The sequence below is a fragment of the Barbus barbus genome (genome assembly GCF_936440315.1).
Source record: "Barbus barbus genome assembly, chromosome: 28".
Classification (NCBI taxonomy): domain Eukaryota; kingdom Metazoa; phylum Chordata; class Actinopteri; order Cypriniformes; family Cyprinidae; genus Barbus; species Barbus barbus.
This window is the reverse complement of record NC_136756.1, coordinates 14228624-14253023: the sequence shown is the minus strand read 5'-3', so window position 1 is coordinate 14253023 and position 24400 is coordinate 14228624. Positions and strand designations below refer to the sequence as shown.

Genomic DNA, 24400 nt, shown 5'->3' with positions numbered 1-24400 from the left:
TGACTGCAGACATATTTTGTTAGGTGAAGCCTCAACTTTTGTACTGTAAGAGGAAACTGAGCACTCACAAGACAAGTGTCTCCCCTATTTGTTTCCTTGTTAGGGTTTGATGGCAATCAGAAGGAAAGGTAAATATTTCAGATGTTTTATGTTTTTTTTTAAATAAAGTTAAAATACTGCCACCAGAGCACTAATAACTAAATAAGTTGATTTAACCCAACTCTAAGTCAAATATGGACTAGCCCAACTATTGGGTTATTAAAAATTACTTTAAACCCAACATTTTAGTTAAATGATTACAAAAAAAAATAAAAAATAAAAATGAATAGCCTACTGGATGTCTGTACAAGAAAAACAGGTTGGGGCACATTAGACAAAGTTATTTCATTTTATAAAATAAAATTTAAAAGTCCAAATGTATGTGTGTGTGTTCAAACTTAACTTTCAGCTTTGTACCCGGAAGTGAGCTGAATCTAACAAAAATAGATTTTGAGGACTGTTATGTTTTATAACTGACAAAATATAAATGTTAAAATGATAAATATAGGCCAAAAATATACACAGTATTTTTCAGTGTATAACTGCAAACAAACATTTGTGATCAAATAATAAAAAAAAGACATAACAGAACAAAACATGACTGAATTTGACAGGTTTGGTTTATTTGTTGGCGTTCTTTACACGCGTAACCAGCAGATGTCCTCACAACGCATCTAATCACTCAGTTACCAAGAAATTAAGCACAAAACACAAAATCTGCCAAAAATTTATGGTTGCTGAAATTTAATGCATACTGCAAGCCAGGCAGCCACTGGAAGGTCACGTGACCTGCCAGAACCAGACTGGCAGCTGCCAGTGGCTACTGACGGGTCACATGACCTGTCAGTGGCGGCCCCTGCCAGCCAGTTGAAGCTCGAACCCCTGCTGGAAAAACCTTTATGTTGTTGCTGGCGTTTTTTATTTTATTTTAATAATAAATAATTATAATTCACGGAGTTCATTTTCAATACTTACATGAATTCGATGTACATTTTAAACATTATTTATCATAACATACAGGAAGATTGAGTAAATGCAATTCAGATAGCCTATGGAGGCATTTAGGATATTACAAATGTGAATTGGCAAAATGTTTCCATTTATTTACCTTAATGGATATGTGTCTTTAAAATGTTTTGCCCCTGTTAAACTATAGTGCATCCCCATACTCATTTGCATCTGTCAAGCTTATGGCATAGCAGTAGTTTAGTCTGAACTATTTTCATCTAAATGAAATGCATACAGCAAAGTTTGGGAAGACTCATTATCCTCAAACTCCCTTTATTTATCATTTGGAAAAAGGCACATGATGTGGATGGTTGAAGGGGCACAGAAGAGATGTAGTGATGGTATAGTCTGAAATCGTGCTCTAGCACTCCAAATCTTTATCAAATTTTATCAAATACAACAAGGAGTGTCTGACCACATTACAAAATGGACATAAAGTAAAAACATACAAATTTGCAACACCCTTCCATTTTACTTTAATACATATGTAATGTATAACGCCACCAAATCTACTGTACATGCATATGGAAACTGAATAAAATTAACCAGAAGCTCAGAAAAACTCCACCAGCGAAGAACAGCCACAAATCCTTGTCATAGTTGAGGAGAGAATCGGCACAGAAAGGCACTTTGCAATGTTTCATGTTTCAGCCATCCTTTTATGTCCTATGAAACTGTAAAAGACAGAAAATTATATTTTATTGTTGCCATGGCTCTTGAACATTATTTCATTTGTTCATGTTTAAAGTGATTCAAATTATTGGAAGGGATAGGGCACCAAACAGCTGCTGGTCCCCAGATTTATTTATTTTATTTTGCATTTGTATTGCTACATGCTTTGACAGTAAATAAGGACCATCAACTGTTTGGTTACCCACATTCTTCTAAATATTTTGTGCTCAGCAGAAGAAAGAAATTCATACAGGTTTGGAACAACTTGAGGGTGAGTAAATGATGTTCATTTTGGGGTGAACTATTCCCTTAAGAGCTCCACATTCTTACCATAGCCCCTTTAACCTTCAATTGCAACTTGGGTAGCTCCCAGACATCCATTTATGGCATCCACAGTTAGGCCACTAGCCACTGCCAAGCCCTATAAAAATGAGAATATGAGAACTAAAACAAATACTATTTGTCGGTGAGGTGGTGGCAACATCGTATTTCATACAATGAAGAGGTTTAAAAAATACTGAAGGAAAAATACCTTTATAGTTTCAGTTTCTAGTTGTGGCACAAATGCATCTTGAGCCTGAAATGTATATCAATATTTATAATTTCACTGTTGAAATAAAAAAAAATCTCCAGTAAAACAACACTTGTAGCAGTATTTAATATAAAAGCTGTTCTTTTGAACTTTCTATTTAACAATGAATCCTGAAAAATCATGGTTTCCCCAAAAATATAAAGCAGCACAATTACAAATGTTTCTTTAGCAACAAATCAGCATATTAGAATCATTTCTGAAGGATTATATGACATTGACGACTTCTGAAAATGTAGCTTTGCCATCTCAGGAATAAATTACACTGTAAACTATATTCCGACAGAAAACAGTTATTTTAAATTGTAATAATAATTCACAATAATTCTTCTATTTCTTTCTATACTGTATTTTTAATTGTATAAATGCAGCCTTGGTGAGCACTAAAGGTTTACATAAAACATAAAAACCCTAACTAACCTCAAACTTTTGTGTGTGTGTGTGTATATCTGTAAATAATGGGACACTGTAGTCAAGTTAACCATTTTAAAAGCTCACTTGTATAATCTCCTTTGCTACAGGCACAAGCAGAGGCTCAAGAGCAGGAATCGTTTCTGACAGTGTCTCTGATAGAACCTCGGGGGCATCTGTTGTTGTTTCAAGAATCTATGGGAAAAGGCCATATATTCTATTTAGATCCATCCAAGGAGCTAACAGGATTTAATGCCTGATGTGCACATTGTAGGTGTGTCTCCTCAATTAGTTCAACTGCTCACCTGTTCCTCTGCAACGGTTGGGTCAACAGCTACTGACTCAGTCACAACAAATTCTTCAGTGATGGGGTCACTCGTGGACTCGACCGAAGGCTTGAGCATGTGAAAACCCGAGGGCAAGAGACCATGTTTAAAATTAAACTTCAATCTAAAAGGATTCTGAACAAAGATGCTTGAAATTACCCCATGAAAGGAGTTAATAAAAAGTAATTTTATACCGTGGGTTCCTCCAGTAGGACTGGCTGCTGCTGCTTCTGCTCAGGCTCTGGTTCCACTAAAGCTTCTGTAGGTACTGCGGCTTCCTAATAAAAGGAATGCATGTTATCTCTATGCCCCTTGGCATTCAAGGCAAATGTTATTGAAGTGAGCTTTTTACCACTACAGAGGAATATTTTACTTTACTGGACAGTTTACAAAAAGAAAAAATGTTGGCATTATTAATCATTCTTATGTTGTTCCAAACATGTAAGACTTTCTCTCTTCTGCAAAACACAAGATATTCAGAAATAAATGTTTCAGCTGTTTGTTTAAACAGTGAAAGTCAGACTCAGAGGGGTCCAAAACAACTCTGAACCCCTCTTACTTTCATTGGATAGACAAAAACACTGAGATACATATGCGTTTGTTTCACGGACATATTTTTTCTGCAGAACACAAAATGTCATTTTTTGAAGAAAGTTTGAGCTGTTTTTTTGCAGTTAAAGTCAATGGGGTCCAAAACAACACTAGGTCCCTTTGATTTTCATAATATAGACAAAAACGCTTAAGACCCCAATGTACTTCAAGAAAGAACAAACTGGTGTGATGTAATTTTTTTGTTTGTTTAATAAGTTTATTTAGAATTTGTTTTGGGATTTCGAAACAGTTTGACAAAGTGAACTTTCTAGAAAGGTTCCCTCAGCTGGTTTATAGTAGAAATATAAATATATAAAGTAAAATCTAAGTAAAAATATGAATACTATATAATTATACGTGCCAAATTGAACAGTTCATCCAGGTCGTTATGATCATATGCTTTCTTAACTGCTGTTTTCTCACCACTTCCATTTTTGTTGTGTTTTGTTATTGAGATGAGAGTTTACGACACATACAGTATATTAAAATGATGTTAATTAAAATGATGATATTAAAATTGGGGCCTTGACATCTGTGTTCATGTTCCACAGAGGAAAGTCAGTGGGGTCCAAGACAACTTGACTTTCACTATACCTGTATAGATAAAGATACATCTGAGATACATCTGTGTTTATGTTCCAGAGAATAAATAAAGTCATACAGGTTTAGAAAGACATGAGAAGAGTAAATGATAATAGCATTTTCAATATATATATATTGTTTTTTTTTTTTTTGGGTGAACTATCCCCAAAAATGCATACTGGGGAAAAAAATAAATCAAAAGAACTTACTACTGGAAACTCTTCTAGTTCAGGCTCTGCATGTACATCCTATAAGAAAGGAAGGAACTTGTTTAAAAAAAAAAAAATTCTTGATTTCTGATATATATATATCTTTGCTGGCACTGTAGTTAGTATAGTGTGCCTTAAAACATTGACAAAAGTGTCCAAGGAAATGTAAAAAGAAGGGGAAGAGTGAGGCTCATGTCATGCCCAGTTATCCAAACAAGTACACAGAACGGACAAGACAGAGTCACCTGTTGTGCATGCAAATACACTCATACAAAGAGTCCATTACAATGTGCCATGAAGATGTATTGTGTCAGGCACCTCCGTGACTTCTGTGCGGACTTCAGCAGGCTCATTTTCAACAGTTATGGCTTCGGCTTCAACGGCAGGTTCTTCCACGACACCGACAACATGCCCGTCAACTTCCACTGTGGCATCAGCAACAGGCTCAACTTCAGGTACTACTGTTTCTGTCACAGTTTCAACCGTAGGAACAGTTTCAGCTGTAGTCACCATCTCTGGCACTGGCACCTCTACCACAGGATCCTCAGCAGGAAGCTCAGCTTCATCTTCACGCACGGTGTCAACCGTCTCGACTGGCTGAGCTACAACATGCGTCTGCACCAGAACATCATAAAGACGAGAAAACATGCAAAACATAATGTACACAAAAGCAAAATGCTCACATGTTTACAGATCCTAGGCTACAGTACATGGAATTATAGTGAGTTGCATGTTAAATTAACCCTGTAAAGCCTGATATATGATATTTAGAAAAAGATAGTCTTTTGAAATTGATCTGTCTACTGAAAGATATCATATTTAATAGATCAAGGTTCTATGCTACCATTCAAAAGTCTGGGGACAGTAAGATTTGTTTAAACGCTTTTGAAAGATCTGTTATGCTCACCAAGACTGAATTTATTTTATCAAAATATGGTAAAACATTGGGATCTGATTTTTTTGTATCAATCAGAAAGTCTCATTGTCACTTTTGATAAATTTAATGAACCCTTGATGAACATATGTATTAATTTCTTTAAAAATCTTACTGACCTAAAACATTTGAATAGTAGTGGATTTTAATTTATTGAACAAAATAAAAATGTTTTTTTTGCATTGCATTTACAATCTTTGAAGCATTTTTACTGATTATTTTTTTTTCATAAAGGAACATTTTAATTTTGGGTAACACTTAAAGCCTTTATGTATAATGCATTATAAAGGGTTATTAAAGAGTATAATGCATTATAATTATTCCTTGTGTGTGTGTGATGTAATAGATTATATCTTGTTGTAAATAATAATAACCAAATTTAAAATGCAGAGTGTAAACAATGAATTGATAAGTTTTACAATGTATTAACTGTTGTTACAATTACTCATGAGACTGTACAATACATTATAAGACGCATTACAAGGCATAATACATGCATTAAAACTACTTTTATTATATATAAAGGCTTTAAGTAAAGTGTTACCTAATTTAGTTTTGTGGTGGTAAAACAAATAGTATCAAACCAAAATAAAATACATTATTTTCTATCTATAAATACTGTATGTATATAAACCAACCTCTGTGGCTATAGGTGTAGTGTCCTCGAACTGGACCTGTGAATAGCATATTTTAAAAAGATCATAATTAAAGAATGAACAAATTCCATTGATAAAGTCCATTATATAACATTACAAAGTCCTATATAAGTTTATTCTATAGGCATGCTGTATATTTCTGTAAAGCTAGAATCCTTGTTAATATGGGTTAATACGTTTTCTTTACACCTCATAAAGCAAAGTTATGAGAAAAGCACATTAGTGCACCCTGAAAAGTAAGGTGTGGCGCCAGAGGCCTGGTAATTAGGAAAAAAGCCTTTACCAGCCCATTAGTGTGTATGGCCAAAGGCAATGTTACCATACCTCAGATTCTGCAGGGATCGACACTGGCTCATCTGTAGATGATGTGACCTTAAAAAAGAACAGTAAACACAAAATTTTAAAGCTCAGTGTCCACATCACACTAAAGATCCATTGTGTTACGACTGTCTGTCATAAAGTGTTAAACTATATTATAATACTGATAATCGCAATATTTTACAACACTTTAATTTATACATTATGTAACAACAACAACCTCTAACCAATAGTTAGGCAAGCAACAGGGATACAATTAAATTCTAAATGTTAATAATGCATATTCATTGCAGAACAATGTGTAACATATGAGTACAACACATGCATGTTGTTGAAATATTGAGTATGATTTAATATTGATGTGTTCCACATTACTATGCCAGTCTGTGCATAATGTACTGAACATTTGCACTTGCTCACAGAAGGTGAGTGCTCCGAACGCCCCCTGTGGGAGCAGAACAAAATGTTCCATGGCTAATTCAAGTCTTTGAAAAAAAGAAAAAAAAGGACAAAAAAAGAAAAGAAAAGAAATAAATAAGCAGTGTGCAGCCGGGCTGTTCTGAGATCTTCCACTGTTCCAATTCTGCAACACATTTATCTGTGGAAGCCCATTTCTGCCATATAAGAAAATAAGTCATGCTTTAGTATCATAATCATAATTATGACATGATCATAATTAGAATTACGTCATAGCAAGTAATAATTATGACATAAAAAGTTTAAATTCTGACTTAAAATTTCAGAATTATGAAATAAACTAAAATAAGTTAAAGTTTTTAAATTCTGAAATAAAAGGCATCTCTATATATGACATAAAAATCTAAATTATAACATTTATAATTATAACATAAAAGTTTACATAATGAGATACTGAATGATAATTATAACATAAAAACTCAGACTTTTATGTCATAATTATGATATAATTTTTCCCCCCTCTTATGTGGTGGAAATGGACTTCTATACCTATCAGCATGAAGTTTCTCATTTCAGTGGGCCTCACTTAAGGTTTTAACGAGAATTGGGCTAAAATTTTAACTATAAAATTAAAACTATAAGCAAAAATGAATGAAAATGAATGCAATAATGAAACACTTCTACTGCCATCGCAAACATGGCCACAAATGTTTAGTTTTACAATTCATGAAAATGCCACTAGACAGCACTGAGAAAGTTTTACAGCATCAAATATTTTCAGATAGCACATTAACTCTAGCAGAGCTAAAATATTAAAAACCAAATAAACTAAAACTAGAAAAAAAAACTCTGAAAAAAACCCTAAAAACAAGAGTGAAAACTAAACAAAACTAAATAAAAAAAAAAAAAAAAAAAACAGAAATAAAAACAAAATTTTAAATGATAATAACCTAGGTAAAGCATTACTGTTTAATGTATGCTCACATCATAGACGCTCCATATGCCAAATGACATTTAACTACATGTATTGTGTACACCACACAAAGACTTACACAGTACAAAAACACACACATAACTGTGGACACAAAGATTGTTGTTAAATAAACAAAGGAGATTCTGTTAGCCACCACGCCTCGTCAGAGGTGAGCATGTGCATGTGGTTATAAATGAGCCTACAGTCAGATATCTGCTTCATATTCTCTTTCTTCAAAAATAAACAGTTTTACCATCTTTAACAAATCAATGCCTATTACTAATTAACTTAGAAATCAATCGCTTTTACAATTCTAATTTCTTGAGTACCTACACTCAAATTTAACAATCCTCATTTAACCTCCTCATTAGCATGCATGACTAGGCCATGTACCCCACCCAAGCACATTCCTCGTCTCCACCCACATATCTGCACATACACAAAAAAGCTCCTCCCTCCACACTGTCTAACAAACCAGCCACTGAAACACCCACCTTGGCCCCTACAACAAATGCAAGGAGGGCAGAAAGAAAGCTGGGGGAGACACAGAGAGTACAAAACATTATTTTTCCACCGGCTAAACCCCTTCACCAAGCCTCCATCCATTAAGGTGGGAGCTCACCTGCGTTTCCACAGAGACATCCAGCAAGTCAACGGGCTCTCGAGGGCCTCGAAACCAACTCAGAATGAGACCCATGCCGTCACAGACCTGACACTTTCCAGTAAACTCAGCCCTTAACCTGACACTCACTGCAAGGGTATATGCCTCTCTCTCTCGCCCTGCCCTGTGCAACTCAGTGTGTGTGGATGTCCAACCCAAGCACTTGTGATGTCTGTGAAGTGAGAGGAGAGGCTGAAGCAGAGCTCACAGGAAAAGAAGGGAGGGCTTTAAGAGCTTGGCTGCTCTTCAAAAAACAGGAGGGAGGGTGAGGTGCAAGAGGTTGAGGAGAGAGTGGCAGTGAATTTATATTTTGGTATCATTAGGAGGAACGTCAGCTTGTATATCAAAATTGTTGAGGAAAGTTACTTTTATAAGTAAAGCATTACAATATTGCATTACTTCATAAGTAACTTGTTATGCTACTGTATTCTTTGTTGTATACATTGATGTTGGTTTTGTTTGTGGTTTGTTATTTGTTTAATCCTGCTATCTGACCCTGTCTTGACTAGGTCTCACTTGTAAAAGAGGTTTTAACCTCAATGTGACTTTCCTAGTTAAATAAAGGTTATATATAACTAATTGCATTACTTGGTTACTTTTTATGGAAAGTAATGCATTACGTTACTTTTCAGTTACTTTTTGTCACCTGAGATGAGGCTTGCTTATTTTTCTTCAATAACGAAAACTTATCAATTTAAAAGTAATGCATTACTTTACTATTTACTTGAAAAAGTAATCTGATTACATAATTTGCGTTACTTGTATTGTATTAGCCCCAACACTGGGCACAATAATGTCAGAAAACAGATACATGCTGATTAGAGATGCACCAATTGACCGGCCAGTGATCGGAATCGGCCAATTTTTCGCATGACCGGTATAGTGCCGAATTCTGACCCCCGCCAGATTATTACCCCCCTAGTATTGGTTGGTTTAGGTTTAGGTGTGGGGGAGGTGTTAGGATTAGGCAATCAAGTAGCGATTTCAACGAGGGGGGTAATCATTTGGCAGGGAGTCGAAAAAAGGCACTTCAGTCTGAAGTCTTGCCGATTCCGAGCCGATCCTTTTATTGCCAGTGACACTTGCCGCCACCTACTGGTGGTTTAGTCATATTTAAAAGTATAATTTTTTCAACATTTATTTGTATGTTTAAAAAAATATGCAAAACATTAATCTTATAAAATTATTTATGAATTTGAAATTTTGCAGTGTAAATGCATTTATAGCACCTCAGCTTCATCAAACAGTCTGTGTAAATGCATCTAATGCCACTTCAGATGCAGCTTCTGTTTCCTCAGCAGTGGAAAGATGGAGTTTGTTAATACTAATTTAATTTGAATGGTAACAACTCTACAGTTTCTTATTATGCTAAATGAATTAATTGAAACAAAGTCAGAATTTGATGTGAAAGATAACACATTTAATAAGGTTAGGTTAGGGGAAAAAATGACCATTTATAAACATAGTGGGAAATGACAAATGTTTTGTTACATACAGCAACACATTTTTAGTTAACTATTTCTTCCTCTTTCCAGTCACAGAGCACTTTATTTTGAGAGTTAAGTGAGATCTGTAACTTAGTCCAGATTTGGGGGAATTGTAATGTTTAATAATTTATTTTATTATGTAAATAATTTGCATTGAAATTTGCATAGATTTTTGTTTGTATATGCTGTCAATTATAGTTCTTAGAAAGAAAATTGGAGTCGGCAAAAATTGGTATCAGCAGGTCACACTTTCAAAAATCGGAATCGGCCAAGAAAATTCCAATTGGTTCATCTCTAATGCTGATGCTGCACTGTGGATGTGAGCATCACAGATCCAATCTGAAAGTAGAGTTTTGTCATGCAGAACACACTTAACTAAGAATATATGTTGAAAATGCACAAAGTTTTTTTGTTTAATATATGTATATATATATATATATATATATATATATATATATATATATATATATATATATATATATATATATATATGTATATATATATGTATATATATATATATATATATATATGTATATATATATATATATATATATATATATATATATATATATATATGTGTGTGTGTATATATATAAAATACAAGCCTGTTATCAGTTAAGGTCCGGCCACATTAGCAAAATTTTCTGCGTGATACAAGTCTATTTTGTAGTATACCTATGTATGAAGATCACAAAGAGGTTCCACAAGCAGGATTAAACAAGAAAAAAATCATATGACCAACTAGAAACCAACAAAAACTGTGTGTAGAAATCTTTCACCCCATGTGAAATTCCCAAACATGTGGTTTCCTATTGAAATTACTTGTTTTTGTCCTCAGAATTTTGACAAACAACCGTAAATGTGACTGCGTATTTATGCTCAGCAAGGAATTGTAGGGTCTGGTACAAATAAATTTTCACAGGCCCTTCAGCACAATCACTTTCAGGCCTGTATTGGTTGAAATCGTGTTCCCTTGTCCCCCTCGGTTGAAATTGTTATTTCTTTACAATCCAAGCACTCTCAAGCTTGCACCCAGGACAAAAGGTCCAGTTGCGCACCCTTTTTTGGTGGCCCTCCTCATGACCCAGTATGTGTGAAACTGGGCCTAAGGATAAACACAAGAATATCTGATCTCATATATTCAACACATTCCACAAGATAAAATCCTACTGAGCCAACTGGTATTCAATGACAACATGTCTTAAATACTGTTCCTAAAAAGGAAACAGCATTCAGAAGAGCTAATAATCTTATTTTCAATAAAACTGCAGTTTGGAAGAATCTGCCATGGCTCCAGGCATGCTGTACACAATGTTCACTCACTAAAATTTTGCCCTCCTTCTTCCATGCTGGCTGCAAAAAGCCATTGCTGACAGGTAAATACTTGCAACAGTAACATCTACATGATAAATTACAGACTTCCTACTATTTTTTGTGTGCACTTGATAATTATCAACAGCTCTGAACCTATATGACTGACCTCAAAGAATGGGGTTCATTAGCACATTACCTCTGATACTGGAATGACAACGCTTTCACCTTCCTCAGTCACATCTGGCTCTTTTGCAGGGGGTTCAACTGGGGGTTGTCCTAGGTCCTCTGCATCTTTCACCACTTTGTCTTTGATTGCATCCGTAACTGGGACTTCTAACACAACTGGTTCTGCAGGAGGAACTTCAGCAGGAACGTCAATGGGAGCAATCACTGGCAGGGGAATTGGAACGGCAGCGGGACACTTTGAGGTTTTAGCAACTGGAACTAGAGCAGGAACTGGGGCAGGGACAGCACACACTCCTGGGGTTCCCTTTCCATAGGAGGCGAACCGCTCCTCCAGAGCCTTTCTCTGGGCCTGCTGCTCAAAACAAATGAAAGAATGAGAAAAAATTGAGATTTGAAATCATAACCAATTTATTTCTCATCTTTAGTTCACTTGACCCCATAATGGTATTAGACAGGGTTTAACAAATTCACTAAGAGCTTACGTAAGTGAACAAAAGTTGGCCGTCTAATGGCAAAAAATGTCTGAATCCAATTGATTCAGACATGCCTAGTCAAGCGAGTTGGAAGAGTCAGCACCCCTCGGAGCTCTGGATGGGGCTAAACAGAATGGACAAAAATGCTAATCACATCATGATGGAACCATAATCGCATTATAATCACACTCACAGCTTCATTATCCAAAAGCAAGGGCTGGCCAGTGCGGTTTACATAGGCCTCAAAAGAATTTAAGCTCTCATTGTGCATGTATGGGGTGTACAGTGGCCAGCACAGTTAAGGTCAAATTATGCAACCATGTGTGAAGACCAGCATCAGTACTGACAAAGCCAAATCAGGCAAAACATGGGCCCGAGTCCATGAAACCGGCCATAACAGAATAAACGGTCTGTCATTTGGGGGACCAGAGGAGGTGCTTAGAAAAAAAAAGAAAAAAGCACATTTTGCTTCAAGGTTGTTAATTCTATAAAAACAGGAGAAACTAGTTTGGAAGATTGTGCATGGGCCTACAGCTGAAAAAGATGAATTAATTGGATCTGGCAGCTGAGTTTTAAAAGATATTTCTTCTGCTTTGAAGCACTGGTTAGCAACAAACAGGGCGTCGGAATGCACTCACCCCCCAGTTCTCACTATTTCCTATTTTACCAGGATGATTAGAGAGGGTGACATGTGCCCTGTTTAGGACCAGCTGTGTCTGGGGGTCTTAACAGCTAGAGAGATAAAAGATACCCCTCTATTTCTGTACTTGTGTGAAAGGCAGTTCTGTTGATATTACTGCATGCCATTTTGGGACAACAACAGCTACATGTTTAACTAAGCAGAATGAAAAGGGTGAGATTTTAATGACATGCACTTTAAAATTGTAAAATTCAAACAAAGAGTCCAGTGTTCACATGCACAAACTGTGTGTGTTTCATTATGTCACTGGTCAGAGTGGTGAGGCATGGTCAGTATAGTTCAACATTCCTTTGCACTGACAGAATGTAAACTAAATCACTTTCCAAAAATATATTTATTAAAAACTGATGGGTTCATAATGGGTCAATTATTCACAAAACCAATGGATGCAGTGGATTTAGTAGTGGTCTCTGGATAAACTGCTTCTGTAGGAATGTGCACTGAACCATGTTAGGAATCAGAATGGCTGAAGGGATGTGCCAAAATCAACAAAAGTCCATCTGAGTTTGGGGGTGGAGTCAAAAGGCATGGTTTGGTTTGTTGCACAGACAGAACAAAGAAACAAAAAAGCAACAAAGCAAACCAATCACACTCTATAGGCGAAACACACCCATAGAAAACGCAGAGTAATTATTATTATTATTATGATTCTTGTATTTATTGTCATACAGTGCTACACTGTGATAATGCAGAAGGGACAGAAGTCAGGAATATGTTGTTTGAAATGGTCATTTCAAATTAACATTCCAAGCAACACTTTTTTCAGGACAATACATTAATTAATAAGGTTTTACACTGAAAATCTTTGCTAAATTATTATAAATTATTATTATGAATTATTTATGAATTAATCCAAATGTTTCTAGAGATACAAAGTGGGACGTGTAATTCTGGTTCCTATGGGACACACCCCCTACTACAACATCGATGCCACTGCAAGTAACATAATGTCAGAAAAGATTCATAAATTCTTTATATGGAAATAGACCAATGGCCAGAGAACAAAGTTATAAACATGTGGCGACTGTTCACTGAATGTTATTTATAGCAGTACATTTTAAATAAACAACATTATTGGCGAAAGACTTGAAAAAAATCCATACAAAGCTGACAGTACAAACTTCAAGTACGAATTCGGTTTGTTTAATAAAAAAAAATTGAATCGTTTGCAAGACAATGAATCTGAATTAAAAAAAAGTGTGAAAAGTAAATACTCACCACTTTTCTCATTCGGCGCTTGTTCTTCTTTCTCTTGCTCGGCATGTTCAATGCAGAGTGTGTAGAATGAAAGAATAAAAAAGGTATTTCTTCGGTCGTGTCGTGCGGTGAGGCAATGGATGACGAGCGGATCTGTCTCCGCTCTAGCAGTCAGATAACAGCAGTCAGAAGGACAATATGGTTCTATTTAAAGGCGCGTTGATTTTTTCATCTCTCTGTCTGCCTATGGGGGAAGGGGTTAGGAGCGCAGTCCACGCACCTCAGCATCAGTCTTCATCATCGTCATGACATTTATTGGGCAGACCCCACAGCTCTTTGCAAGGTTGCATAAGATTATTGCAACTCCTGTCTGACAGCACAAGTCACGTTTTAACGCTACTCCACATACACACGCGATTTCTGAGTAAAAATGGTTTGAAAACAAACTAGGAAAGTCTGTTTAGGTAACTCGTTGAAAAATCGTTTTAAATCGGTGTCTTGCACAAGTGGTGTCGGACTTGGCCTTGTAAGAAGTAAAACGTCCACATTTAGATTTACCTTAGTAACAACTGAATTCTACACTGTGTGTGAATGTATGTGTGTACCAAATAAAAAACTGACCAATTCATTTTTAAGACCTATATAGGCTACTATAAGTTTAGTGATTCGAATTCTGTATTATACACATACACACAAACACATATGATATATACTACACAAAGTTTCCAGTTTAAGATACATACATTCCTGCTCTATTTCTCTCGGCCCACCACTACACACACACACACACACACACACACACACACACACACACACACACACACGTTTGTTTTTGTGAAAAGTGGGGACATCCCATAGGCATAATGGTTTTTATACTGTACAAACTGTATGTGCTATTGCCCTACACCAACCCTACACCTAACCCTACCCCTTACAGGAAACTTTGTGCATTTTTACTTTCTCAAAAAACTAATTCTGTAAGATTTATAAGCGTTTTGAAAAATGCAGACATTAGGTAGTGTCCTCATAAATAAATTATTAAAATTATCCAAATTTATGTCCTCATTCGTCACAAAAACGCGCAAACAGACACACACACACACTCACACAAATATCCCCTTGCAGAGAAAGCAAGCCTGAGGAATAAAGCTCAACTTGACTTGACTTGAACTGGAGTTGAGCTGTGATAGGCTGACGAGTTACATAACTGGCATGCCTGGTAAAAGGAAAAAAGAGTGCTTACAGTTTATTTTTATATTCCACTCAAGACATTCTACTAACTATAACTAACTGTGCAACTACATATCAGCTAACTCTCATTAATTTGCATCGGTAAGGGGGTACGTGGGAGGAGGGGCACAGGTACTGAAGTGGCGCTGATACTGTTTAAAACTGTACAGGTCCTTCTCAAAAAATTAGCATATTGTGATAAAGTTCATTATTTTCTGTAATGTACTGATAAACATTAGACTTTCATATATTTTAGATTCATTACAACACAACTGAAGTAGTTCAAGCCTTTTATTGTTTTAATATTGATGATTTTGGCATACAGCTCATGAAAACCCAAAATTCCTATCTCAAAAAATTAGCATATCATGAAAAGGTTCTTTAAATGAGCTATTAACCTAATCATCTGAATCAACTAATTAACTCTAAACACCTGCAAAAGATTCCTGAGGCTTTTAAAAACTCCCAGCCTGGTTCATTACTCAAAACCACAATCATGGGTAAGACTGCCGACCTGACTGTTAGTTTTGACACAAAATTCCTATCTCAAAAAATTAGCATATTTCATACAACCAATAAAAGAAAAGTGTTTTTAATACAAAAAAAGTCAACACGGATCCACACACCTCTTAAACACCTTGCTAGTGCTCACCATGATAAGAGTAGAAAAAAGTGTACAAAGAAGCGACAGGTCAGGCTGTCGCTTCTTTGTACACAGCTGATCTGCTGAAAGACCTGGATAAGGGCGAAGGCCTTTCCCCTGATGAGGTAGCTGAGCTGTGCCGCACCACGGATCTGGCTCTCCGTGCCACTAAGCAGGCTGCTTCTGCTGTGGGCAGGTCTATGGCAGCCATGGTGGTAATGGAGAGACATCTGTGGGTGAACCTGGCAGATATCGGGAGGAAAGAGAAGGGCTTTCTCCTTGATGCTCCGGTCTCGCCTTCTCAAACTTTTTGGAACCTCCGTCGAGACGGTGGTTGAGAAGTTTAGGGAGGGGAAGGCAGCCTTCAAAACCTTCATTCCACGTAGGTCTGGGTCTGAGCCAGAACAACCCAGGGGTCCTGGCCCGTCCCGGTCTAAGGATCAGAGACGGGCACAGAAGGCTAGCGTCACGACTCGTACCCCTCCCCCGCCTGCGGGTGGGGCTAGAGGGAGGCGCAGGTCTTAAGGGAGGTAGGCAAGACCTAAGGGAGGTGATCCAGACAAGGCGTTTTCATCAGGACTAGAGTAAGCAAACCTGAGCATCTACTCCCCTCCCTCGGTGGGCCTTGCATCTGCCCTCGTCTTCCCCTCTCTAATTCCCCTGTAACCACCATCAACTCCACCAACTTTAGGCTATCCACTCAATCATCATGCATTCTCTGAATGCACCTCCTCTCGCTGAGGCATTGAGCGGCTTTACTACCACACTGCCCTTATAGTGAACCAATGTACCGCCCCTCTGTGGAGGGGGCTTGAGCACACTGGTTTCCCTGAGGCATGAGTGAGAGGTGTTCTTTCCTGAATGCTCTGGCTCTAAGAAGCTCTAAGCTCCATGCATGGTCTGGTCCCTGTTGTTTCTAAAGGCTCTGCTGGTCTGGTTAACGGGGCCCATGCTCTCTAGAAAGCACAGGGCTGGATTGGGTTGGCAATAGCTGACGGTCCCCCATAGGACAGCACTACCTGTTTATCTAGTGCCTTCTTCTGGTTAAGCTAGATATTGCTGCCCTCTCTGTGACCTTGACCTACCTCAGCCTGAGGGCCGGGGGCGCCGCTGCTCGCTATGCAGCAATATTGAGTTGTTAGACTCATCTCTATTGAAATGTCTGATCCCCCATTTAAGATGGATCCCATTTCAGAGGCCCCTTTCAGTCAGTCCGTCTCAGGGTGTGGCAGTGCTTCCCTTGCTGCGGGAGGGTTCGTTATGAGCTCACCACACCTGGGCAGATCAGGTCTTCCTCCTCTCTACTTGGGAGTTAACGAACCTGCTCCTGGGCCATTGATCACTCACTTCTGTTGAGAGTATTGAGCTCGGTGACAGAATCTTCAGACAACTGGCCGCTTGCTAACTCCTTTATGAGTTGTCCGAGTGGGCTGAGCCTAGCAACACTCCCCTCACCCTGAGGGTTGGCTTGAGTGTTGCCCTCAGCCAGGCACTCGAGGGGTCCCCCCCTTCTGGGTCCTCTACGCCTTGGAGCTCCATTTAGAGCGACCACAGGTGGTTAGGCCTCTCTCTGCCTCCCTGTTGAGTTGCTCTTTTCTCTGTGTAGGCTTAGTACTGCTCCTCTCACTTAAAGGGTCACCTACGAGCATGTCATGCCTAAACTGAGCGTTTGAGTCCCTCTCCGATTCGAGAGTTGAGCCTCTGCTCTTCAGAGCTCTGGTCAACAGACGTGCCAGGTTGTTAGGCCTTCTCTTGCCTCCCTGGTGAGCTGTCTTTGCCAGGCTAGCATCGCTTCCCTCACTGTAGAGCAGAGGTCCCCAACCACCGGGTCGCGACCCACTACCGGGCCGTGGAAGAATTCCTACCGGGTCGCGAGAACGTTCGGGGGAAAACGTGAATAGATTTGACGCTCTGTTATTTATTGTGTGTAAATGATTTTTCTAATTATTCTGTATTTCCGTTGTATGCGATTTGATATCGAGTAGCAAGTTGACGATTTCATGTTAAATTAGTAAATATTAAGTAAAAAATTAAGTAAGATTGCTCTGATCTGTCATATAGGCTATTAGGGCTTAAACGTATCGCAGTTGATCAAATCGGTATGCCGTGCTGCTGAAATACGTCTCTATGCTTGTGCGCGCTTTGGGTGTGTGCCAGTACAGCACAAGCATAGAGACGTGTTTCAGACAGCGTGGCATACCGATTTGATTCCTCTTTCATGTATCCCTGTGTTTAAGATACATATGCATGGGGGGGTTGCAGTTACGTTGCAATACTGGAGATATTTATTTTTTAAACCATGAAGGCGAGCCAATAGATATCACAACAGCAACGTGCAAACTTTGCGCAATAGTTATGCCGGAGAACGTCTTAACTTCAGTCATACAGAAAGTGAAAGTAAAAAAAACTGATGGAGTTTTCTAATGCTGCATTAATAGTGCATATTCTCAAGAGACAAGAGACAAATATACTTTAACATGTGCTAATAACAGTATAAATTAATAGACCTGTTTTAAAGACCATCCACAACAACAAACCCCCCCCCCCGGTCCGCAACATTTTTTTTAAACCGTAACCGGTCCGTGGTGTAAAAAAGGTTGGAGGCCCCTGCTGTAGAGGGTCATCTACGAGCATGCTCCTCCCTTCCGAGCATCCAGATTCCCTCCCTTTTGGTAGAGATGAATTCCTCGCTCCATGACTTCCACTGGGCAGCCTCTTAAGGGATTGGGCCCTTCCTAAAGCCACTCCCCTTGGGCTTAGGCCTGAGTAGGGAATGAGACAGTGCGTCCTCTAGGCTTTGTGGCATGCTTCAGACGCAAGCTTCAGGCGAAGATGTGGATGACGTATTCTCCCGGCGCCCCTTTATACTGTGGTCGTGCCAGTAGTGACGTCATAAACTGTCGCCGGCAAACATGTTGTGGTTTTTGTATGTATGCTTCAGACACGGGTCACGCTGACGGTGTTCCCCAAAGTGACCCCTAAAGGACGCAGTGTCTCGTTCCCTACTCAGAGAACCATGGTTACATATGTAATGTGAGACGTTATATTACATGCTTTACCTCCAAAGTATTGAAGTTTTGTTTAAACTTGCAGTCTTTGTGTTAAACAAAATACAGAGACAATGTATGCATTAATTTTAAGTTGCTATGATTATACAAATCAAGAACTGTTAAAAATATTGTGTTCTATAATGTGCATACAGGTGGAATTTCCTGTCTTTAAACCTGTATGAATTGCATGCTTTATATTGATTGGAAAAGAAATTACTTCCTGCATTTAATCTTATTCTCTATTTTAACTACAGATCTTTTTTGGTCATTGGTGTTGCCGTAGAATTTTATATACATTTGCTATTTTAAGCATTCCTCCGGCCCTCAAGTCTGCCTTAAGCACTCCTATTTACACACAGATTACAAACCCTTTTCTCTCATTCAAACACCTCCTTTCACTTCCATCCTTGGCCTCTCATTTTTCCATATCATCCTCTGACTCCCTGACACACTCCATTATCAGTTCAACTGTCATCACTGTCAGTACTTCAATCAAATCCCCTACCAGCTCTGAGAACCTCCCTCCTGTTCACAGAATTAAAAATATTAATAAAAGACTAAAAGGCATATATTGTGTTCATGTTTTATTTTAAACAGGGAATATAATACTACATTTCACTTTTCAATTTCCTATGACTGTATACAGATATGAGCTACATTTATAATAATTTTTATTAACAATGTAACGCAAGTATGAATGTGCCCAACTTGTTATAAACAAGAAGTAGTTTAGAACACCCTAAGATAACTACAAATATAACTGGATAGTACTGGAAAGTTACATAAGCTTGTTTTTAGGTGCCTATTCCACCATTTCTTTATTTTATTACTTTTTTTATTTAGTTATTTTTGCTGCCTGTGCACTTGTCACTAAATCTGCATATCTGAGTAATAAAAGTGAGAAAATCCATGGGATTGGATACAGGATTACATGTGAAAAGCATGTTAGTGGTCTGATTTAGTGATTAAATTATTAATTATGATAAAATAAAAAGTTACATATTTCAAGCCAACATCTACAATAGTATGTCTAAACATTGTAAATGTAGGTGGATTCAAATATAGTTTGAAGTAGCATATTTGTCCATTAAAAAGCACTTGGAAAGTGACAAAGTACTGTGAAAAGGGCCCCAGACTCGAAAATGGTTTTGGGACATGCTAGCTGGTTTTTAGTTGGTCTAATATGATCATTAGCTGGTAAACCATCTTGGACCACCAACAAACTAGGTGGTCAGGTGGATTTTTGGAAAACGGTGACTGGTTACAAATCAGCTAGACCAGCTTTATAACTTAAGTAGGTTTTCCAGCAGAGACAGATAAAAACAAATTCAGCAGAACACTTTTGCAGATCACCTGATGCCTGAGACACTCACTCATCTCATATGTCTTCCCATGAGGTCACTTTGTTTTCTTTGGCCCTTCTTTCAGGAAGGTGTTTCTATATTTCTCAGTCTGATAGTAATCAGAGTCAATGGGTCCTGGAGAATCATTTAAGGTGAGGAACACATCTTCATTAGACACTGTCACTGTGTGGACTCTTTGTTTAATGCCTTTAGAGCACCAGGATGGTTTCAGGGGCTTCACAGATGGGTCCACAGCCTGATAGAGACCCTCACCCTCAGCTAATGTAATTTTATACTTATGCCATGGGCACACTATGCATGTCTGTCCATCAAAGTCCTTCATTGGCAAAAGAGAAAATTGAAAGTTAAGGCAAATTTGTGGCATTCAATATAAATGAGAAAAAAAAAACTGCATAATGAAAGTATTCAGAACAATCTACCTCTATATCTCCTTCCTGAAGTGGACCTCCAGAGTCTTCAACAAAATTAAAGCATAAAAGCACAACAGTGTTATTTAAACATATTGTTTAATATATGTGAACAGATATATTTTATGAACATTTTATACTAATGAGGACTGAAGGATGTACATGGCCTTCAATCTATAAAATTCTGAGCAGGCAAAAATAATTATCCATGCCAAAACAATATATTATATGTGTGTGTGGAAAGACAATTACATGGAATTGGAATGATATAAGGCTGAGTAAATAATGACAACATTTTCATTTTTGGGTGAACTATCCCTTTAAGTCAACCGGTTCTTAACTTACGATAGCAGCGCACATCAATAGCATAGAAGTCCCCCTGGTGGTAAATCACCAGAACATCTCTTTCACCAACTGACTTCACCACTCGTCTGGCTTGAATTATATTCTCTTTCTTCCCTATGAAATGAGTACGTTTGGATGCAGCTGCCCCATCTTCATCAGAGCTCATGTTTTTTCCCCCAATCTTCTGACACTGGGAATTGGTCCAGAAGAGAGAATGTCAGAACTGTACAAGATAGATAGATAGATAGATAGATAGATAGATAGATAGATGTGAGGTGTGCATGTGAAATCATGTATCCATGTAACCAGCTGTCATAAAGAGATACATTTCTTTGTTATACATTATTTAAACATTTACAGTATGAAACAACACATTTAAAACATAGCACTAATTATTAATATTAACGACAATAGAAAAAAATGGAAAAACACTTAACTAGCAATATCTCAAAACAAACAAAACAAAACTACTTCTACCGCAAAAATGTAAATATTGGAAAGGTCTGCTGTCGGAGACTTACCATTGGCTGTTGTATTTGAATAATTAATGAGGTAGGTCTTTTCAAGGTTTGTGCGCTGTTTTGGAAGTGTTTTTAGAAGTCATTTATAAATATAATTACATTACGTTCCATTTTGTGTGCTATATGTATTAATGTGCATTATTGCATTATTATATAATTAATGCATTAATAAAAAAAATTAAATCCTTGCATTACGTATGTAAATAAGAAATAACTTTTTGCATTGTAATGTGTTTGAAAGACAAAAGCCTTCCAAGGACATAGTAAGACATGGTTAAATGACCCATTGATTTTTTTTTTTTGTAAATCCAGTGTTCAAGTGTCCTCCCTTTTTCTGTGTAGATCACTATAGTGGTGTTTATGTGGCTATCCACAAAACAGAAAGATTTTCCGGGTGTATATAAAAAGTAGGATATTTTAGAAAGTAAAATTTTACAGATTAAACAGAATTAGGAGGAAGAGCTAATATATTATGAATGATCAAAAAAATTAACTGCAGTCTGCTTACCTGTGTTTGACATTTCTCAAAACATGATAATCTTCTTTGGCATCTTTCTCATTTTGTCGCTTTTCAAAACAATTGATCAGTAAATATTTACGACTTAAATATCAAAGATGAAACCACAATATGAAACAATTCACAGTAGCTGGGATAATTTCCGGTCATATCCAGCGCTTCCGTTTCAAAATAAGAGTTTAGACCGCAAATGAAGAGAGGATTATTATTATTATTATTATTATTATCGCGACCATTTTTGGTGCTGTAATTTTAACACTTTTTAATCATCTTGCTTTCCGGTTAAAAGTTGTATAATTTTATTTCTTTATTTCTTTATTTATTTTATTTATTTATATATATATATATATTGTGAAAGTGTATATTTTAGGGTCAGTTTCTCACCATTCTTAATATTGTGCCTTTACTACACAGTTTCGAGGTAGAACGGTTCTGTATAAAAGCTAAATATAAAGAAAGACCTATAGCTTATAAAACTGGAGACCTATATAAAAATGGCGGATAGTATGTCACCACAGCATTAATTTTCCCTTGTATTTCATGTCAACTACGCAAATGTTTAATAGAATAAACCCGTAAAACCATTATAATATTAAAGAAAGTTTAATGTAAGACCTTTAGGTGGTGCTGTTGGTACGCAACCCGGTTAGAGAAGTGGCCAAATCTGTTAATGTCTTGTAAATTCAACGACTTCAATTAATGTTTATGTTTTCAAAGCTTTTTTCCTGTCCAGTTATAAATCCACTCACATGCTTTTTGCATAGTGTTTTTATGTTATCAGAGAAGTCTTTTTTATTTTTTTTAAATGTTTTAATTTAACAGGCCAACTTTAAGAATAACATTTAAATGACAGTGGCACCTGGCCTTAAATGTCATTCTAAAATAAATACAAAACAATAAATACTTTAAATTTAAAAACTTAAAGTTTAAAAACAATAAATACAAAGAGTAATACATGCAAAACAGACTATATATATGACTACATATAAAGACATATAATGAATGCATTGCAAAGGCCTAGAACATTTTAATAATGTTAATAATATAACAGATGTTTACTTAGGTTGTTGGTATAATGAATAAACAACAGCAGCCTGCACTTTAAGATTTCACTTTAAGTGTTTAATGAAATGCTAATTATTGTGAGTAAATTAGGGAGGCACCATTCTCTGCCATGCCTGCTTTTTTGTAACATCTTTCATATTTTTCCATAAATCATGGGATACATTTGCACCAAACATTCACAAAATGTCAATCTACTTTAAATAGCAGGTAGTATAATATTAAAATGCATTTCATCATTTCACCTGATGCTTTTGGGTGAAAACATTTAAAACTGCTTTTGATGTTCCTCCTCCACCCCTCTATTTCCCTTCCATTGCCTGACTGAGAATGCATTAACCCAGATTCTTCCAAAGGCCAAATGTTCCTTTTAACAGCTAGCATCATGGGAATTAAGAGCAGGATGTTTTATTTACATCAGAGAGCAGCAGAAGTGGAAAATAAGATGAAACCTTGGTAGCACCCATTCCCTGAAACGGTTGAACTATAAACATGGTAAATACAGTACAGGTATACACAAATATTCTTCCCATTCTTCCATTGAAGTGTACTGCTTTACATAACCCTCATATACAGTATCATACAAGTTGTGCAGTGGAATCTGTAAAACAACAAGCGCAATGGTGATAGCAACCTGGAATAGCAATCATAGGCTGAAACAAGGCTGTATTTGTAAATATAACTGCACAGCTAATTAATGCTTTGGGTTCATGTGAAACTGTGAGCTTGATATAGCCAATAACAGATGGTAAAGGGGCCGGAATCAACTGCGAGTGTGCCAAACATACATTACACATTGCTTGGCAGTTGTAACTCCACATGCTGTCTGCAACCCCCTTTAGTCAGTATTACTAGACTAAATGATTTTCCTCCAAACAGAGAGCCAAAAGGTACCATTCATTTTCAAGATTTTGAGTGTTATGAAATAGCTTTAGTCAATCCATGTTCAGCTACAACACTCCAACTGCTTTACAATCATAATCATGTTGCTTAGAATTAAAGCCTTAATAAATTGCACTTTTCACTTATTTGGACAATAATTAATTTGCTTTTATTTTCTGGCTCATTTTTCATACTGTGAAAAAATATTAGTTTTAGTCATACTGAAGAATTAAAAAAAAAATCTCACAGGAAAAAGCTTAGGTTTATGTGGCAACAAATCTTGTCGCTTGTGTGTTTTAAGCTGGCAAGAAATAAGTTATTATGGGATAATGAAAGACATTATGGAATGCTATGAATACTAAAAGGTACTACTAAAAGCCAATCTTCTCCCTCTCTCTCCTTTTCACATAATTGTAGATTTAATTAGCTACGCATTTGTTCTACATGGTAAATAGTGAGAAATAGCAGTGTAATTTATGCTTATTTTGACATATTTATTCACAATAGTGTCTTGCACAGAATTTTTGTGGATTTAGCCTATTCATGATTGAACACTATACATTAAACTATGCATTTATCATAAGCGCTGTCTGGGCAGGGCAAGAAACATCATCAAGGATGCCTCTCACCCTAACC

General features: G+C 37.0%; 2 protein-coding genes across 5 annotated transcripts; both read right to left on the bottom strand.

Moving 5' to 3' along the window:
* Positions 1-640: 640 nt before the first annotated feature.
* On the bottom strand, positions 641-14169 carry LOC306848188 (uncharacterized protein). 3 transcript variants are annotated; one of them, XR_013782213.1, is made up of 13 exons: positions 13765-14169; positions 11384-11725; positions 6342-6389; positions 6000-6035; positions 4746-5042; positions 4428-4466; positions 3240-3323; positions 3025-3114; positions 2807-2914; positions 2252-2296; positions 2050-2140; positions 891-1721; positions 643-828 (listed from the first exon to the last, which is right to left on the bottom strand). XR_013782213.1 is itself a non-coding variant. In XM_079382577.1 (12 exons), the coding sequence occupies exons 1-11, from the start codon at positions 13807-13809 to the stop codon at positions 2060-2062; spliced, it is 1215 nt and encodes a 404-aa protein (XP_079238703.1). In that variant the 5' UTR covers positions 13810-14169; the 3' UTR covers positions 641-1721; positions 2050-2059. The 3 variants fall into 3 exon arrangements, 2 of the variants coding, with proteins under 2 accessions (XP_079238703.1, XP_079238704.1); XM_079382577.1 differs by having other exon boundaries at positions 641-1721; XM_079382578.1 differs by lacking the exons at positions 11384-11725; positions 13765-14169 and adding an exon at positions 8348-8584 and having other exon boundaries at positions 641-1721.
* A 5069-nt stretch (positions 14170-19238) lies between these two features.
* On the bottom strand, positions 19239-21974 carry LOC306848074 (Rieske domain-containing protein-like). 2 transcript variants are annotated; one of them, XM_079382402.1, is made up of 4 exons: positions 21812-21974; positions 20783-20972; positions 20450-20484; positions 19239-20346 (listed from the first exon to the last, which is right to left on the bottom strand). In XM_079382402.1, exons 2-4 carry the CDS (start codon positions 20946-20948, stop codon positions 20065-20067), a joined length of 483 nt encoding a protein of 160 aa, XP_079238528.1. In that variant the 5' UTR covers positions 20949-20972; positions 21812-21974; the 3' UTR covers positions 19239-20064. The 2 variants fall into 2 exon arrangements, with proteins under 2 accessions (XP_079238528.1, XP_079238527.1); XM_079382401.1 differs by having other exon boundaries at positions 19240-20346; positions 20783-21005.
* Between the last annotated feature and the right edge of the window lie 2426 nt (positions 21975-24400).